General features: G+C 42.8%; 1 protein-coding gene across 3 annotated transcripts in view; it reads right to left on the reverse strand.

Annotated features, from left to right (window-relative positions):
* LOC132393473 (interferon-induced GTP-binding protein Mx3-like) overlaps window positions 1-15,928 on the reverse strand; it is a 42,187-nt gene extending 26,259 nt beyond the window's left edge. The window contains exons 1-5 of one of the 3 annotated variants that reach the window (XM_059968747.1): window positions 15,810-15,924; window positions 14,949-15,016; window positions 13,534-13,621; window positions 9,387-9,611; window positions 1,855-2,047 (exon numbers count right to left, since the gene is read on the reverse strand). In XM_059968747.1, coding sequence (XP_059824730.1) covers window positions 1,855-2,047; window positions 9,387-9,611; window positions 13,534-13,608 — 493 coding nt within the window. In that variant the 5' untranslated portion in view covers window positions 13,609-13,621; window positions 14,949-15,016; window positions 15,810-15,924. Of the gene's footprint in view, window positions 1-1,854; window positions 2,048-9,386; window positions 9,612-13,533; window positions 13,622-14,948; window positions 15,017-15,809 lie in introns of all 3 variants that reach the window. The other 2 variants (XM_059968748.1, XM_059968749.1) reach the window with 2 other exon arrangements.
* Between the last annotated feature and the right edge of the window lie 3,535 nt (window positions 15,929-19,463).

Consider the following 19,463-nt stretch of genomic DNA (forward strand, 5'->3'; position numbering starts at 1 on the left):
ATTAGGACCAAAAATCTATTTTGGAAGGCAATGTTTTTGACTCACATGGTGAAAACAAATCAGCACAACAAATAATCATCAACAGAATGTGATTTACTTCTAAAAGACCATCTTTACTGAAAAATGAATTAAGATGAGAGAAGATATTGATAGTGTCATTCAGTTGAGCTTTTAAACAACATTAAAGTCCAGAATCAAAATGGTGACCATTTAACTACTGAATGTTTACAGCTGGGAATGGAAATCATCTATCCTTTATCAGTCTTATGTTTATGTGACCCCAGAAACACCAGAATGTTTGAACATTAGCAGAAAATGCCTGATAAACTAGTTATGTGCCATGGTTGCCATCGAGGTCTGTGTTCCCAGAACAAACAAGAAGCTTGATTGACAGAGATACTGGCCAACCAGATCTACTCTGGCTAGCCGTAGTGTTCCCCTTAGACAAGCCCTTTGTAAATCTACCTGCTACTCAACTGATAAAACTTATAGACACACTGCTCTCACCTGCCTCATGGTTCTGCCTCCTCCTACTATCCATAGTGCTTTCCCCTTACACACCTCCTTCACCTTTCCTGCCTATCCCCTCCCCCACCCCTTGATCTTTCCCCTTATTGGTTTTTCACCTGGCACCTACCAGCCTTCTCCTTTCCACCCTCCCCCATCTTCTTTATAGGGCCCCTGCCACCTCCTGCTTCAATCCCGATGAAGGGTCTCGGCCCAAAACATTGACTATTCATTTCCATAGATGCTACCCGACCTGCTGAGTTCCTCCAGCATGTTGTGTGTGCTGCTGATTTACTTATTATATGAACTTCCATTATTTGTAGCAATTACCTTAAAAATCTCCTTCCACTTAACCTCATCTTCTTCTATTGACACTTAGTAATACAAAGGAGTATTAGACAGAAGGACTGAAGTATTTTTCCACTTAGAGCAATGGCAGCAGCTTCAGCAATTGAGTTAGTTCAATAAGGAAATGTAATTCAGTACATGTTTACTCCTAAATGTTTATTAGGAGGACAATTGCCCGGAACACAGGAAGAAGGAACTTGTTTTGAATAGCAGGGCCAACACTACAGTTGCTGCTTCATGTTCCAATGAAGTTATTGAGTAGAGCACACAATGAGAGTCTGATGCAATGTTGCTAAGTGAGAGCAAACACATAAAACATGTTTCTCCCTAGAAACATTTACAGAATCAAATTATACCCAATTAAATCCCAGTTTTGATTACATCACTAATCATTAAGCCTCTTATCTTCAGTTCTAGATATGTTTGAAAATCTCTGTGAGAAGGCATTGGCTGCTATTGAACTAGTGGTAACACAGTGATAGGTGGTTGAATATATTAATGATTGTCAATCCTTCCTTTAAAAGGTATCTCTGCCATAATTTATTAATGTCTTAAAATCTGATCCTAGAACCATGTGTTTATTGTCAAAGACCTGTCCAGGGCTTCTTTTGTTTCTATGCACTTTCTTTTTGCTTGAGGGAAAGGTGCTTTTCTTCAAAGACACTTTCCACTTGATGGAAGATTAGCCACCAGTAAGACGAGAGAAGGCCAGCTGTTCCCGTCTTGTGACATCCAAGCCTGTTTTGAGGAGATATTCCTTGAAAGTTTTAAAAGGTTCAAAGGCTCATTTTGTTGTAAAAGTACGCATGTAAAATACAACTCTGATATTTAACGTCTCCTGATAGCCATAAAATGCACAAAAAAACCATGGAAGTCATTGACCCTATGCACTTGCAGCACCATCCTTAACTGCTACGGGATTTCTGACTATGAGTAGGGCATCTATGTACAACAAATAAATTTACAAACAGTTAATGATCGACTCCAACAGTCTCTTACCACTCCCTCTGGGAAGGGACACTCCAGAGAGGGCCTCCAAGACGGAGCTCTTCCCAGAGCTCTGATCACCAATCACTGCGATGGCTGGAAGCCCCAGGTCTTTGTCCACACCAAATCCTCTCAGCGAGTCGATGAGATCGATGCATGGCCGTACCTCTTGTTCATATTGACTGGACAATGGAGTATCCATTGCCTAAAGAGAGAGGGAGAGAGAGGGAGGTAATCTTCTAGAGCTACCTTCAAAAGAAAAATGGCATTTTACATTGTTTTAACAGAGGAGGATAGAAAGCAGTTTGAGGATTGAACTGAGTCACTGGAAAGAATGGCAACGGAGATCATCTTGGTAGTAAAGACCACCCTTCCATATAACTTAGCAGAGTTTTGCCCAAGGACCAAAACAGAACAAGAATAAAATCTCTAAAGTAAAACAAGACCAAGTTACCATGTAAGATTAAAATTTTGCAACACTAAATAGCTTTCTGAATGTTTGAGCAGTTTTGAGATTTTCAAGGAGAAACAGTGTGGATTCAGACCAAATTCCACCTACACATAATAAAGTGGCCACTGAGTGTTTGTTTGTGGACTTCTGTTGCTGTAGCCCATACAAAGTTCAACAGGTTGTGCATTTAGAGATGCTCTTCTGCACACCACTGATGTATGGTTATTTGAGTTACTATTGCCTCCCCTTCAGCTAGAACTGGTCTAGGCATTCTCCTCTGACCTCTCATTAACAAGTTGGACTGTAGTTCACTGGATTTTCTTTTAAATTTTTTCAACATTCCTTGTAAACTCTAGAGACTGTTGGAAATGAAAACCCCAGGACATCAGCAGTTTCTGAGATATTCAAACCACCCCTTCTGGCACCAACAATCAGTCCACAGTCAAAGTCAATTAGATCCCACTTCTTTCCCATTTCGATGTTTGGTCTGAACACCTGAACCTCATGACCATGTCTGCATACTTTTACGCATCGAGTTGTTGCCACTCGTGTTGCTGGTATTTGCATTAATGAGGTGTACAGATGCAGATGTAGTAAAGTGGCCATAGAGTGTATATTGCCAAACAGAAAAATAAAGGTACTTCCAAAATTTAAGCCAACATTGACATTGGCAAGTGTGCAAGGCAATACAATACACAGATATGGTGAAGTCAACAAATTAAAATTCCTGAAAGAGCATTAAAGGACAGAAGTTTACTGTCATATGCACAAGAGCATGTATACAGTTTCAGTGGGAAAACTTACTTGCAACAGTCACAAATTTATACCCCACACCATGTTTGGTGCCTTGGGCAGCAACCTCACTGTTTCTTTAGCATTTGTCTGTTTTTTTTCAAGGCCAAGTTGCCAGCCCGATGCTCAACCCAGCACAGATGGAAAGCATGCGAGGAGCCAGCTGGATTTGAACCCAGAACCATTATGCCAAAGTCTGGGTGTGAATCCCAATACACCACTGTCAGAGACACACAGCACATAGTTCAAGTGAGATTAATGAAAAAGTTAGAAAAATATTGTGGTTGCATAACAAAATATAAGCATAAAAAATTAAGGAAAAAGTAAGCAGACTTTGAAACCCAAATTCACAGCCTGTGTGCAGAGATACAATATATAACTCTTAAGCGCAAATTCCAAACTGATGGAGGAACTCAAAGGGTCAGGGAGTGTCTGTGGAGGAAGTGGAACAGTTGACGTCTCTAGCTGAGGTTTTGCTTCAGGTCTGATGACAATTGGACTCAAGAGGAAATTGTTCATCCTGACAAATTATTCCAAGTACTCTGCATTACAATCATAGAATCAGAACTTTTATAAATTTGCATCCTGAGCAATGTAATTACCTAGGTCATTTAACCATTATTTAATCTTCCCTTTGCTCCCATTGAAGTTGCCTAACCTCCAAAGTTCCTTCAGCAGTTTGTTTTTTTTTTGCACTGTAACACATTATCTGCAGTCTTTGTGTCTCCATTATTCTAAGTGGATACTTCGTTCAGGCTTCACAGAAGAAAGCCTCTGTTAATGGCATTAATAAGAAGAATACAAAATTTGTGGTATAATAAACAGTATTTTCATATTACAGATGATGCTAGGTCTGGAAAGTAATATTTACTATGAGAGGATTGCAGCAAATTTTTTTGGGACAAGAAAAGCTGAGGGTAATTTTAATCAGGTTGTATAATTGGAACACTGGTATAGTTTCAAGTGACTGTAAGACCATGAGATACAGGAGCAGAAGTAGGCCATTTGGCCCATCGAGTCTGCTCCACCATTCAATCATGGGCTGATCCAATTCTTCCAGTCATCCCCACTCATCTGCCTTCTCCCCGTACCCTTTGATGCCCTGGCTAATCAAGAACCTATCTATCTCTGCCTTAAATACACCCAATGACTTGGCCTCCACAGCCTCTCCTGGCAACAAATTCCACATATTTACCATGCTCTGACTGAAGTAATTTCCCCACATCTGTTCTAAATGGACTTCCTTCTATCCTGAAGTCGTGCCCTCTTGTCCTAGACTCCCCTACCATGGGAAATAACTTTGCCATATCTAATCTGTTCAGGCCTTTTAACATTTGGAATGTTTTATGAGATCCCCCCTCATTCTCCTGAACTCCAGGGAATACAGCCAAAGAGCTGCGAGACGTTCCTCATACAGTAACCCTTTCACTCCTGGAATCATACTCCTGAATCTTCTTTGAACCCTCTCCAACATCAGTATATCCTTTCCAAAATAAGGAGCCCAAAACTGCACACAATACTCCAAGTGTGGTCTCACGAATGCCTTATAGAGCCTCAACATCACATCCCTGCTCTTATAGGCAATAGACAGTAGGTGCAGGTGTAGGCCATTCAGCCCTTCTAGCCAGCACCACCATTCACTATGATGATGGCTGATCATACACAATCAGTACCCTGTTCCTGCCCTCTCCCCATATCCCTTGACCTCGCTATCTATAAGAGCTCTATCTAACTCTCTCTTGAAAGCATCCAGAGACTTGGCCTCCACTGCCTTCTGGGGTAGAGCATTCCACATATCCACCACTCTCCGGGTGAAAACGTTTTTTCGCACCTCTGTTCTAAATGGTCTACCCCTTATTCTTAAACTGTAGCCTCTAGTTCTGGACTCACCCATCATCGGGAACATGCTTCCTGCCTCCAGCATGTCCAATCCTTTAATAATCTTATATGTTTCAATCAGATCCCCTCTCATCCTTCTAAATTCCAGTGTATACAAGCCCAGTCGCTCCTATCTTTCAACATATGACAGTCCCACCATTCCAGGAATTAATCTTGTGAACCCACGCTGCACTCCCTCAATAGCAAGAATGTCCTTCCTCAAATTTGAAGACCAAAACTGCACTCAATATTCCAGATGGGGTCTCACCATGGCCCTGTACAGCTGCAGAAGGACCTCTTTATACTCCTATACTCAATTCCTCTTGTTATAAAGGCCAGCATGCCATTAGCTTTCTTCACTGCCTGCTGTGCCTGCATGCTTGCTTTCATTGACTGATGTACAAGAACACCGAGATCTCATTCTATACCTACTTATTCTATTCCTCTAGAAATGAATGCCAACATTGTATTCGCCTTCTTCACCACCAACTCAACCTAGAGGTTAACCTTTAGGGTACTCTGCACAAGGACTCCCGAGTCCCTTTGCATCTCTGCATTTTGAATTCTCTCCCCATCGCTGGCATGTGACATGAAATTTGGTAACTTAGCAGCAGCAGTTCAATGCAATACATTATTTTGAAGAAAAAAATAATAAATCAATCACAATATAAGTATATTGAATAGATTAAAAATCATGCAAAAAGAAGAAATACTGAATATGTAAAAAATGTGATTGTGTCCAAGGGTTCAATGTGCATTTAGGAATCAGATGGCAGAGGGGAAGAAGCTGTTCCTGAATCGCTGAATGTGTGCCTTCAGACTTCCTACCTGATTGTAACAGTTAGAAAAGGGCATAGTCTGGGTGCTAGAGGTCCTTAAAAATGGATGCTGCCTTTCTGAGACACTGCTCCTTTAAGATGTCCTGGGTCCTTTGTAGGCTGGTACACAAGATGGAGCTGACTAAATTTACAACCTTCTGCAGCTTTTTTCAGTCCTGTACAGTAGCCTTCTGCCATACCAGTTCATCAGTCTGCCTGTTTATTTCTTCCACCTAAGTACATGACCATACACTTTCCAACATTGTATTTCATTTGCCACTTCTTCACCCATTCCCCTAAACTATGTCTCTCTGCAAGCAGTTTCAACACTACCCACTCCTCCACCTATCTTTGTATCATCAGCAAATCTTGCCACAAATCCACTAATCCCATAGGCCAAATCATTGATATACATCGTGATAGCAGTGGTCCCAACACTGACCCCTGTGGAACTCCACTGGTTAACCGGCAGCCAGCCAGAATAGGAACCCTTTATTCCCCCACTCTGTTTTCTGCTCATCAGCCAATGCTCCACTCATGCTAGTTAACTCCCCTATAACTCCATGGGCTCTTACCTTGCTAAGCAGCCTCATGTGTGGCATCTTGTCAAAGGTCTTCTGGAAATCCAAGTACACCACATCTGCTGCATCCCCTTTGTCTACCCTGCTTGTAATTTCTTCAAGAAATTGCAGAAGGTTATCAGGCATCACACACAAAATGCTGGTGGAATGCAGCAGGCCAGGCAGCATCTATAGGGAGAAGCACTGTCGACGTTTCCGGCCAAGACCCTTTGTCAGGACCGAAACGTCGACAGTGCTTCTCCTTATAGATGCTGCCTGGCCTGCTGCGTTCCACCAGCATTTTGTGTGTGTTGCTTGAATTTCCAGCATCTGCAGATTTCATTGAGTAGGTTATCAAGCAGGTTTTTCCTTTCAGGAAACCATACTGTCTTTGGCTTATCTCGTCATGTGCCTCCAGGTACTCTAATCTCATCCCTAACAATTAATTCCAACAACTTCCCAACCACTGATGTCAGACTAACAGGTCTACAGTTTCCTTTCTGCTACTTCCCACCCTTCTTAAATAGCGGAATAACATTTGCAATTTTCCAGTCAACCGGTACAATGCCAGAATCTTATCAATTCTTGGAAGTTCATCACCCTCAGACCATTAAGCTTCCTGAGCACCTTCTCAATTGTACTTTTCAATGCATACATTTCACTTCCCTGACAGTCTTCAGTGTCCAGTATACTGCAGATGTCTTCCACTGTGAAGACTGATATAAAATACACATTCAGTTCCTCTGCCATCTCTGCATCTCTCATTACAGTATCTCCAGCATCATTTTTCTATTGGTCCTATATCTATCCTGAAATCTCTTTTACATATAATTCTCTTTATATGTTCAAAATTTTTGTATCTTCTTTGATATTAGTCACCAGCTTCCTTTCATAATTCATCGTTTCCTTCCTAATGGCCTTCTTAGTTTCCTTATGCAAGTTTTTAAAAGCTTCCCAATCCTCTACCTTCCCACTAGCTTTGGCTTCCTTGTATAACCATATAACATATAACCATATAACAATCACAGCATGGAAACAGGCCATCTCGGCCCTCCTAGTCCGTGCCGAACTCTTAATCTCACCTAGTCCCACCTACCCGCACTCAGCCCATAACCCTCCACTCCTTTCCTGTCCATATACCTATCCAATTTTACCTTAAATGACACAACTGAACTGGCCTCTACTACTTCTACAGGAAGCTCATTCCACACAGCTATCACTCTCTGAGTAAAGAAATACCCCCTCGTGTTTCCCTTAAACTTCTGCCCCCTAACTCTCAAATCATGTCCTCTCGTTTGAATCTCCAAACGCTTTTGCTCCAAATGCCCGCTTTTGCTTTTACTTTGCCTCTGACTTCACTTGCCAGCTACAGTAATGTCCTTCTTCCATTCGAAAATTGCTTATTTGGTATTTATCTGTCTTACAGTTCCCTCATTTTTCACAGAAACTCCAGCCATTGCTGCTCTGCTGTCCTTCCTGCAAATTTCCCTTTCCAGTCAACTTTGGCCAGTTCCCCTCTCATGCCATTGTAATCTCCTTTATTCCACTGAAATACTGACGCATTGGAATTTAGTTCCCCCTTCTCAAAATTCAAAGTGAACTCAATCATGTTGTGATCACTGTTCCCTAAGGGTTCATTAAACTTAAGCTCTTATCACCTCCGGATCATTGCCCAACACCCAGTCCAGCACAGCCGATCCACTAGTGGGCTCAACAACAAGCTGTTCTAAAAATCCATCCCTTAAACATCCTACAAATTCTTTCTCTAGAAGTCTAGAACTGGCCTGATTTCTCCAATCCACTTTCATGTTAAAATTCTCAACTATTATCATGACATAGCTATTCTGACACGCCTTTTCTATCTCATGCTGTAATTTGTAATCCACATCCCGGCTGCTGTTTGGAGGCCTGTGTACAACTGACATTAGGGTCCTTTTACCCTTGCCATTTCTTAACTCAATCCATAGAGACTCTACACCTTCTAATCAAGCTGTCACTTTTTATTGTCATTTTTGCCATAACTGCTGGTACAGTACACAGTAAAAATGAGACAACCTTTTTCAGGACCACGGTGCTACATGAAATAGTACAAAAACACTGAACTATGTGAAAAACCAACACAGAAAAAAAAACAGCACTGGACTACAGACCTACCCAGGACTGCATAAAGTGCACAAAACAGTGAACACAAAACACTTTACAATAAATAATAGACAAGACAATAGGCACAGTAGAGGGCAGTAAGTTGGTGTCAGTCCAGGCTCTGGGTATTGAGCAGTCCAATAGCTTGGGGGAAGAAACTGTTACATAGTCTGGTCGTTAGAGCCCAAATGCTTTGGGGCCTTTCTCCAGACAGCAGGAGGGGGTAGAGTTTGTATGAGGGGTGCGTGGGGACCTTCATAATGCTGTTTGCCTTGCGGATGCAGCGTATAATCCTTTTCTAATGATTCAATATTATTTCTTACACACAGGGCCACACCACCCCCTCTGCCTACTTACCTATCTTTTCAATATACCGTATATCCTTGGACATTCAGGTCCCAATGACAGCCATTCCCAAGACAAATTTCAGAGATGGCCACATCATACTTGCCAATCTGTACCTGAATTTCAGGATGGTACATTTTATTCCTTATGCTGCGCACATTCAAATACAACACTTTTCAGTCCAGTATTTGTTGCTTTCTGTTTTAACTGCACCACGTCTCTAATGCCCTGTAACTCATGCCACTGACTGTGATTAAGCCTCATCTCCTGCCTGTCCTTTCTGTTATCTCTGTTGCACACTATCTTTGATTTATTTCTGTTTTTGACTGCTCTCTAAAAGGTTCTTCAGTGACTAAACCATCTTTCCGGACAACCTGACATTGAGCCAATTGCCACGCATACACTTCTCTCATATTACCTTGCACACTTACTTGAACGAAGTAACAGAATGTCCAGGTATCTGTTGTGTTGAATTCAGGAAAAAAAAATTGAGTTGGAATTTCAGGGTGGCTTTGGAGGCAAATTGCATTGGGATTTTCATATACTATGGTCACTCACCTTAACTGAGTCACTTCTCTCATCTTTCAGTTCCAGTTCCTGCTGTGCCACTGCTGCACTGAGTGCCTTCCCCCAGACATCCTTCTGTAGGCCATTCTTCATGGAGATATTAATGTCTCCATTTTGGACTGGAACATCCTTCAGATCATCATCTGATTCACCTAGTGACAAGTGTTCCTTGAAACTATTCTCTGTCTGTGTCATGGATGTAAAATCCATCCCCTCCTATAATAGAAACACAACTCTTTAGCTCTGTACCTATAGTCACTGATGTTTATTGATCACCAAGCAATTTATTGTCCATTCCATATTTTGCCAAAACTTTATAAGACAGAACATGAAGCAGAACAGTACAGCACAGAGATAAGCACTTTGGGCCACAATGTTGTCAAACTAATTAAAGTAGAAATTAAAACTAACCAACCAACCTAATCCCTTCTGCTATACAAAGTCCATATCCCATCCATTTTCTACACATTCATGTGCTTATTGAAGAGCACCTTAAATACATCTATTGTATTTGCCTCCATCACCACCTCCACATCGCAACCCAGGAACCCACCATTCTTTGTCTAAGAAAATTGCACCACACAACTCCTTCAAACTTACTCATCTCACCTTAAATACATGTCCTCTGGTGTTAAGACATTTCAACCTTGGGAAAAAGGTTATCTATTTCACCTATAGTACTCATGATCTCATAAACGTCTATCATGTTGCTCTTCAACCTTTTAATCAGTTACATGGTTGGCACAACATGTCCGAAGTCCGAAGGGCCTGTAAAGTGCTGTAGATTTCCATGTTCTATGTTCTTTGCCACTGAGTTAAAACCAACCCAAGTTTGTCTGACCTCTCCACATAGCAGTTGGTCTCTAATCTAGGCATCATCCTGGTGAACCTAATCACAACGAGAAAATCTGCATGCTGGAAATCCAGGCCACAGACAAAATGCCGGAGGAACTCAGCAGGCCAGGCAGCATCTAGGAAAAGAACAGTTGACATTTTGTGCTGAAACCTTTCAGCATGGCTGGGAAGTTTCATCCTGCTGAAGGGTTTCCACCTGAAATGTCAACTGCACTCTTTCCCCAGATGTTGCCTGGCCTGCTGAATTCCTCCAGCATTTTGTGTGTGGTCCTGGTGAACAGCTGCACCCTCTCTAAAGCCACCACATCCCTCCCACAATGAACTGAAGAGAATTAAATGCAAGACTCCAGTTGCAGCCTAACTATAGTTTTATACAGCTGCATGCAACTTCTGAACTCAAACTCAGTGCCTTGACTAATAAGAAGCAAGTATGCTATACAACTTATTTAGTGCCCTATCAAACTATGCAGCTGTCTTCAGGGGACTTTGGACATGAACCCAAGATTCAACTCAAGCGGCACAGTGCCATAGTGGTTAGCACACTTTACCAGTGATCCGAGTTCTGTTCCTGCCATAGCTCGCAAGGAGTTTGTATTTTCTCCCCATGTCTTTCCTCTGAGTGCTCCCATTTTCTCACATAGTCCAAAGATAAACTAGGTGAATTGGTCATTGTAAATTATCCTGTGATTAGGCTGTCTGTAGAAGTAGTAGAGGCCAGTTCAGTTGTGCCATTTAAGGTAAAATTGGATAGGTATATGGACAGGAAAGGAGTGGAGGGTTATGGGCTGAGTGCGGGTAGGTGGGACTAGGTGAGATTAAGAGTTCGGCATGGACTAGGAGGGCTGAGATGGCCTGTTTCCGTGCTGTGATTGTTATATGGTTATATGGGCTAGGGTTAAATCAGGGGTTGCTGGGTAGCACAGCTGGAAAGGCTGGAAGGGTCTACTCTGCACTCTATCTCAATACAAATACTTCTGCACATCAACACTGCTAAAGGTCCTGCTACTAATAGCGTATTGTCTTCCAAAACATGTCAGTGCAAGCTTGACAAAGCGAGCAGGGTCAGTGGGGACATTCAGCAGGCCTGAGATCGAAAGACCTGTTGACTTGTGATGAATGGATCCCAGATATAAAAAAAAGAGCCTGGCCATCTGGGACATTCAGCAGTGATTGAGATTGTTGGGTAGTTAAAACACTTGGCAAGGACTAGTAAGAGAAGAAATTACTGTAGATTTAAAGCAGAATTGTTGAGAATTGAACAGTGTTAGCATGGAGGGATTGAGGCTTTGGCTCAAGAGGCTTCAGCAGGAAGAAGCAAAGATAGAGTACCCCTGCGGTCGTCTCCCTCAACAACAGGTTTGCCACTTTGGACACTGCTGGGGTGGTGGGATGGGAAATGACCTAGCTGCAGAATCACAACAATCAGGAGTCTGGTACTGAGTCTGGCTCTGTGGCTCAGAAGGGAAGTGGGAGGAAGAGGCATGTTATGGTGACAGGGGATTCATTAGTTAGGGGAATAAACAGGGGTTACAGTGGACGAGAACAAGGTGCCCAGATGGCCTCCTGGGTGCCAGGGTCTGGGAAATCTCTGATCAAGTTCTCAGTATTCTTAATTGGGAGGGTGTGCAGCCAGAGGTTGTGGCCCATATAGGTACCAATGACATAGGTAGGAAGAGCGGTATGCTTCTACAAAGTGGGACTAATGCTCCGATTGAGTATATTTCAATACAAATAGTACTGTAGGACAGGCAGGTAAGTTCAGGGCATGGATCAACTCCTCAAAATTATGATATTGTGGACTTTAGTGAGACTTGGCTGCAAGAGTAGCAGAACTGGCAGCTCAGTATTCTGGGGTTCCATTGTTTTAGATGCGAAAGAACAGGAGGGATTAAAGGGGAGTGGTGGCAGTGCTCCATCAGGACAGACTGGAGAACTTGTCTAGCGAGGCTTTATGGATGGAACTGAAGAATAAAAGGTATGACCACATTAACAGGGCTTATATTATAGACCACCCAACAGTCTGCAGGATTTAGAGAAATAAATTTGTAGGGAGGTTGTAGACTGTTGCAAGAAACACAAGTTTGTGATAGCAGGGGATTTTAACTTTCCACATATTGACTGGGACTCCCATTCTGTAAAAGGGCTAGAGGAGATAGTTTGTTAAATGTGTTCAGGAAAGTTTCCTTAATCAGTACATGGAAGTCCCAATGCGAGTGTGCGCGATATTTGATCTGCTATTACAGAATGAGAAAGGGCAGGTTCAAAATTTTGTGTAGAGAAACACTTTGCATCTAATGATCACAATGTCATTGGTTTTAAAGTAAATATGCAAAAATATAGGTCTGGTCTGTGGGTTGACATTCTAAATTAGGGAAAAACCAATTTTAATGCTATCAGAAAGGATCTGGCAAGTGTTTATTGTTTTCTGGCAGAAGTGTACATGGTAACTTGCAGGCCTTCAAAAGTGAAACTGTGAGAGTAGAAAGCTTGTATGTGCCTGTCAGAATAAAAGGCATGGGCAACAGGTTTAGGGAATCTTGGTTTTCAAGAGGTATTGAGGCCCTGGGTTAAGAAATAGAAAGAGGTGCATTGCAGGTAGGAACAAATGAAGTACTTATGGAGTACAAGAAATACAAGGGAACACTTAAAGAAACTAGGAGGGCAAGAAGGCATGAGGTTGCCCTAGCAGACAAGGTGACGGAGAATCCGAAGGCTTCTACAGGTATGTTAAGAGCAAAAGGATTACAAGGGACAAAACTGGTCCTCTAGAAAATCAGTATTTGTGAAGCCAACTGAAAGGAATGGGGGAGATTTGCATCTGTCTTTACTCAGCAGACAGATATAGAGTCTACAGACGTGAGACAAAGCAGCAGTGAAGCCATGGACCCTACACAGATTACAGCAGAGGCGTCTGCTGTTTTGAGACAAATCAGGGTGGACAACATCAATGTCCCTCTCACTGGTGAATATTGAAGGGAAGTATTCATGAAGAACCCTCCTTAACATCTGGATTCATGCTACCCTAACTCTAACCTCACTATCCCTGATTAAGCCTGGAAATGTCCAAAATCTTCTAAGATATGCAGAACAAAGCATCAAGCCCGACTCTTAATGCCCTACCCTCTTTTCCCAAACAGCCCAGGAATATTTTGATGAGGAAGATGCTCAGCTATGCTATTTTGAAATGCTGGAGACTTGGTTGTTGAAGATTATTTGCCTAAAATAACAACGTGCCAGGTGTCTGCTAAATTGATGTGCTTTGTTTGTTTTGGACATTAAGTACCTTGAGCCCTGCTGCACTTCTTCTTGAATGGGATTTTCGAGATTGGTGATGTTTTGAATTCTTGCATTTGGACATATTGCAGTTAAATCTGTGGAAATTATTAAAGATATGTATTCCATTTTCATTTCTCAATGACAAAAGACCGAATCCAAAACACTCAACAGATTTTGAGCTACCCCATTGGGTAGCTCAAAATTCAGCTCATTCATTCAGTTGTAAACCTGCCATTGGTCCAGTGTTAATACCTTGTTTGGATTGTTTGTGAATCATTGATATTCCCTCAGAAACCTGGTATTCAGTTGAGGAATTTATTGTTCTTCATTTCTTCTGAACAAGGGCCAAAGTAGCTGAATGTTGGAAAACACATGCAACTCCAGGCAAGAGTAAGAATAATGCTGAGAAATAAGAAAGTGCAGCTTGTCAGCAGCTGTCTCTCAATGTGAAGGAAAGACTGTCCTCCAGATGTCCTAACTTCCACTGTGCTCAGACACCAGTCAGGAACTGTGATGGGCATGTCCACAACATTCACCCCCACCCTTTACTTGTTTTTGTATTCAGCTACTTGAGCAAAAGAAGGTTGTTCTGAAGTTGACACTGAATTAATTTCATTGGCTCTCCAATAGCTTCAGTGTAAACAGTGCCCCCTCCAGATAGGGTCAAGATGAGGGAGTTACTAGCTCTCATGCAGAACTGCCTTGGGTCAATGGGTTTACAACCTTACATGTAGTCAGGCATGAAGATTTTTTCATATCAAAATACCTGCAGATGATTAGAATCTGAAACTAAAATAAAAATGCTGCATCTTCTGTGTGGAACATTCTGTGTGGAATGAGCTTCCTGTAGAAGTAGTAGAGGCCAGTTCAGTTGTGTCATTTAAGGTAAAATTGGATAGGTATATGGACAGGAAGGGAGTGGAGGGTTATGGGCTGAGTGCGGGTAGGTGGGACTAGGTGAGATTAAGGGTTCGGCACGGACTAGGAGGGCCGAGATGGCCTGTTTCCGTGCTGTGATTGTTATATGGTCATATGGTTATTGAACACACCAACAAGAGTAGCAAGGTTTATTTTCAAGCGTTCAAATAGATGCCATACAGCAAATCCTAACCACACAGAAAAGAGACTACACGTTTTGAAATAACGTGCCGTGTCTGGCGCACACCTCTCCTGGAAATCATACCACAGTTTTAGAATAGATAGTACAAGCGGGACAGAATACACCCAAGGAAATACCAGCACCAAACATGATAGTGAGGGGACCCTGAACAGCAACACAGACAAAGTGCATCAGCCCAGCGAATGAACACACAGATCAAAGAGCACATGAGCGCGTCTTCAGATTCAGCTCCTAAAGAACCATTTTCAGATCGGAACTAAAGTTGTTGGTAGAATTTGAGCATCTGTGCGTTACTCACGTACCCAATCTGGTTTAAGGGCGTAGGCGACACAGGTCGAGAGGAATCACGCGTCCGAAATCTGCAAGAAAACTGAAACACACGTTTCACTTTGAACAAGTGTTTTTGCCGAAGCAAAGCTCAGACCCTGACTGGTGCTCAGTCGGAACCGTCGCCCCTTCCAAGCACGGTGAGTATTCTCATTAGGAGGGAACTCCCACTGAACATCCATCAACTACCAAACCCTCCACCCTCATCACTGGAGATGTCAAGTACCCCGGAGCAAAGCCCGACTAACTCTGAACTCCACGTCAGTTCTCCAGGAACGGCCTCTGTTACCTATTTCACAAACACCATCCCTGTGTCCCAAGCTCACGGATACTCTGACCCCTCTCCCTACCCCTATCCTGTCACCCACTAGCACGGGCAAGGGGGCTCACTATTTGAACACGGAATCCTGCTCCAGGGGTTCTGTACCGGCCGCGAGGCTGACATTCTGCGGTACAGTACTTGCGGGGACTGCGACGCTGTCAGAGACAAGCCGTTAAGGATCGACCACGCAAACTGTCCGATTATACCAGCCATCTCACTTCTCTGCGTTTGCTAGTCCAAACTGGGACTTGACAGGCTGGTTAAGGAACTTCTTCCGGAATCAAATGACATTAAAGACTTCTCCCCTCAACATGGCTGAAAATCTACCCCGTTTGAACATACTGGATGCAGCAAAGTGGATGCAACAAGGATAATAAATATATTTCTATATATTATGTAACAATAGTGTTGCACGCAACAGTAAATACTTATTTTTGTGGGAATTAGTTTGGAAATAATTACGAGACTGTAATAAAAACCTAAATGAACCGGCTTAGTTGCAAGAGGGACGTACCTGTATTAGACCGACGTGGAATCGCCCGTCTCACTGAGCTGTCCTGCGTGGATGTGTCTTTAAATACTCAAGCGTGCAGGCATCGCATAATGAACCAATAAATTCCCCGCCGCTCCGACACGAAATCCGCAGGAACACGAAAGTACTGATTTCTAGTTTTGTCCTTGATGAATCGAAACCGAAACTCAGGCCGTCAGCTTTGAGGAAAATACAAGAAACGCAAAGCAGCAGCCCAGATGCAGGGTCCGGGACGCAGACATCCCACTCTGCAAAAACTCATTTCAGGGAGGTAGCAACCCCCCCACCCCCACCTCCAAGGGTCTATGTAATACTTTGTTCAGCGATTTTGTCTGATCTGTAAACCAAGTTGGGTATATTCCTTAGAAGAACGGCGGGCACGCAGTTATGGTGGAGGTATCAACGACCCTCTTGGCCGCGCTCAGGAGCAGAGTAATGAGGAGAATACCTCAACTGACTCGCCTTCTCTTTCTCTCCTAAAGGGTGCACAAAGTTCGGGAGAGTGCGGCTGGCTGAAGTGCCAGCTGAATCTGAGGACAAGTAGGACAGAAGGGACTGCAATGTTTTGTGTAAATGGCAGGCAGCTTTGGAGGCTGCACCAACTCTAGCACAGGTCACTGGTCTGGGCAACACTCTGCAGCCCAGGTTTCAGATGGAAAGTGGGAGGACTTCGGTGTACTTGGGACTCTGTCCACTGTCAGAGGGTATAAGTGTCTGTCACAGTGCGGCTGGGCGGCCGCTGAGCACAAGGAACTAGAACAGGCAGGGAACAGATCCTCAACTTGTGGAGGGGCACGGAGGTCATTTCCTGGAGGTAGCTCTGTTGTGCACGCCCCCGTCCCAAGGAGGGTTTTGGGGTATTGAGTAATTCCGGCTGAGCGAGTCAGCCCAGTCAGGGTCATTCCACAGGTTTGCCCTTGTGACAGGATGGCCAAAAGCCACAGCCAAGAGTCCAAGTGAAAGCAGCATGTTTATCCATCTTCCAATTCAGTACTTTGGCCATCTGGCCTAGCAGTGGCATCAATAGGGTGGCCATTTCCAAATTTCCAAAAAGGAGGACATTGCATGCATGGTCATAGGTTACCATATAGATACAGTGTGTCTCAAACAAATTTATTTTATAAAATTTAAACTGGATTGCAAAAACAACAAATGCAAACAGATGATCACTTTAGTTATTAAATGAAAATTCTAACATGATACTTTTTTGCCTATTTAAATCCAGCAAAAACCTAGCTATTTCACCATTAATCAGTGATTTTCTGCCAGAGCCCTTTTTTCTATTCAATGATTCATCATTTTGCATATTACATACATGCATTCATATAGTATAAACAAAGAACTGAAAGAAATGAATATTCATTTTTATTCCTGATGAAGCAGATATGCTAACCAAATAACTTCACAAACTAAAGGAAGTAGTGTACTTGGGCCTACCATAGACTGCCAGGTATTGATGTCTATTTTTTTGTGTTTCTGCCCTCGACTTGCCTTTAAAAGCTGTGATTCCGAGCGGGCGGGCAGCAGCACTCGTGCTCTGCAGCAGCCACTGTGTGTGTAGCTCCTTAGGCTAATACGTGAGTGTATTTAGTAAGTACTGTCGTGGTTTCTTACAATAACCAGGAGACACAGAAGATTCTTCAAGAAGTTTTAAGCTTTAATTTGCAAACCAAAGCAGAGACAGTCAGTGAGCTAGTTGCTGAGTGCCCGCCAATCTTTGTACATGACATTTTTTATAGCAATCTTGTTATCTTAGTTGCATTAACATAGCCAATCACTCTACAACTACATATCAAATCATATAAACTTCACTCACCTCAACTCTGAACTGATTCCACAACCTATGGACTCATAGAACATAGGAATCTACAGCACGTTACAGCATATCACCTTCTGACCTGCCACTATTATCTTTACCCAATCAGTCAAATTATGTCCCAGTTCACCTCCTGGGCCACGTGTTCCCTCGTTCCTGGCCACGGTTATCTCTCAGTTAGCCTCCCTTAACATTCCATTGCCTGTTTTTATCATTCTGTCTGCCACTGTTATCTTTTCACAAGCCATTCCATCTCATAATATATAGAGTACATTTCAGCTAATAATACACTGATGTTCTTATATGCCATAGTATGTACCTGAGAATACAATGTATCTAGTAAATCAATGAATGCATAGTAAATGCTGAATAATCGTGGTTATATAGTGAATGCCGCTAATGCCATTCTTCAGTATATTTTCCAATAGTACCTGCACCCCATGAGGCGGCAAACTGGAATACATTGTGGGGGGGGGGGGATGGAAGGGGTGTAGATACAGTCGCTTTGCACTGTACAATTAAACTCGTGGCTTGCTGACGTGACTCGTACACCGTGTGCGGCTCATCAGCAGTGTTGACGATGGCAACTACATATAATAAAAATACGTTAACGGTTGTTATAGCTTTCAGTTCCCACTGTTTTAAGTATATCTTAGGTAATTTATGTAAGTTTTTTAGTTAGACCCAAAAAAGGAGGACTTAACATCCGGCTCGAGGTGGCACCGGACAGAGGAGAGAGTGTTCAAAAGCTGGACGTCTGGCCTTCCTGGGCATCAATCCCCTTTGCTGGACGGGAGAGGGGCTTTCTGACTGAAGATAAACAAAATCCCAGACTCTGGAAAGGTCCCAGTAAAAGACAGGCAACTCCTGCAGAACAGCACGGCATTTATTCATTATAGTACATAGATACAAAAGTATAAACAGTGTATAAATTATACATTCATGGTCATTACATTTAGTAGTGTTCCTTTTCCTTTAAAGCCATGGTGTCATTGCCACCTCCATGCTCCCCCCCTCTAGGGTGATACACCCAACTCAGCCCCTGCAAGTCCTTGTAGTAGAAGGAGTCTTGATGGAGGTCCTTGCCCATGGAGCCCTTAAATCTACATTTCAATGCATTGAGATCAGCACCAGGTTCAGGAACAGCCATTGCTCTTCAACCATCAACGTGGAAAACTTCACTCACCTCAACTCTGAACTGATTCCACAACCTATGGACTCATAGATCATAGAACATAGGAATCTACAGCACGTTACAGGCCCTTTGGCCCACAAAGTTGTGCCGACCATGTATCATACTCTAGAAACTATCTCGAATTTCCATACCACATAGCTCTCTATTTTTCTAAGCTCCATGTACCTATCTAAGAGTCTATTAAAAGGCTCCATTTTATCTGCCTCTACCACTGTCGCTGGCAGTGTATTCCACGCACCCACCAATCTTTGTGTACAAAAATTACCTCTGACATCCTCTTGTACCTACTTCAAAATACCTTAAAACTTTGTCCCCTTGTGTTAGCCATTTCAACCCTGGGCAAAAAGTTTCTGACTATCCACACGATCAATGCTTCTCATCATCTGATACACCTCTATCAGGTCACCCCTCATAGAGTATGAGGTCGCTCCAAGGAGAAAAAGCCAAGTTCACTCAGCCTGTTCTCATTAGGCACGCTCTCCAATCCAGGCAACATCCTTGTAAATCTCCTCTGCATTCTCTCTATAGTATCCACATCCTTCCTGTAGTGAGGTGATCAGAACTGAACACAGTACTCTAAGTGGAGTCTAACTGAGGTCTTATATAGCTCTAACGTTACTTCAAG

Source organism: Hypanus sabinus, chromosome 4, assembly GCF_030144855.1.
Source record: "Hypanus sabinus isolate sHypSab1 chromosome 4, sHypSab1.hap1, whole genome shotgun sequence".
Classification (NCBI taxonomy): domain Eukaryota; kingdom Metazoa; phylum Chordata; class Chondrichthyes; order Myliobatiformes; family Dasyatidae; genus Hypanus; species Hypanus sabinus.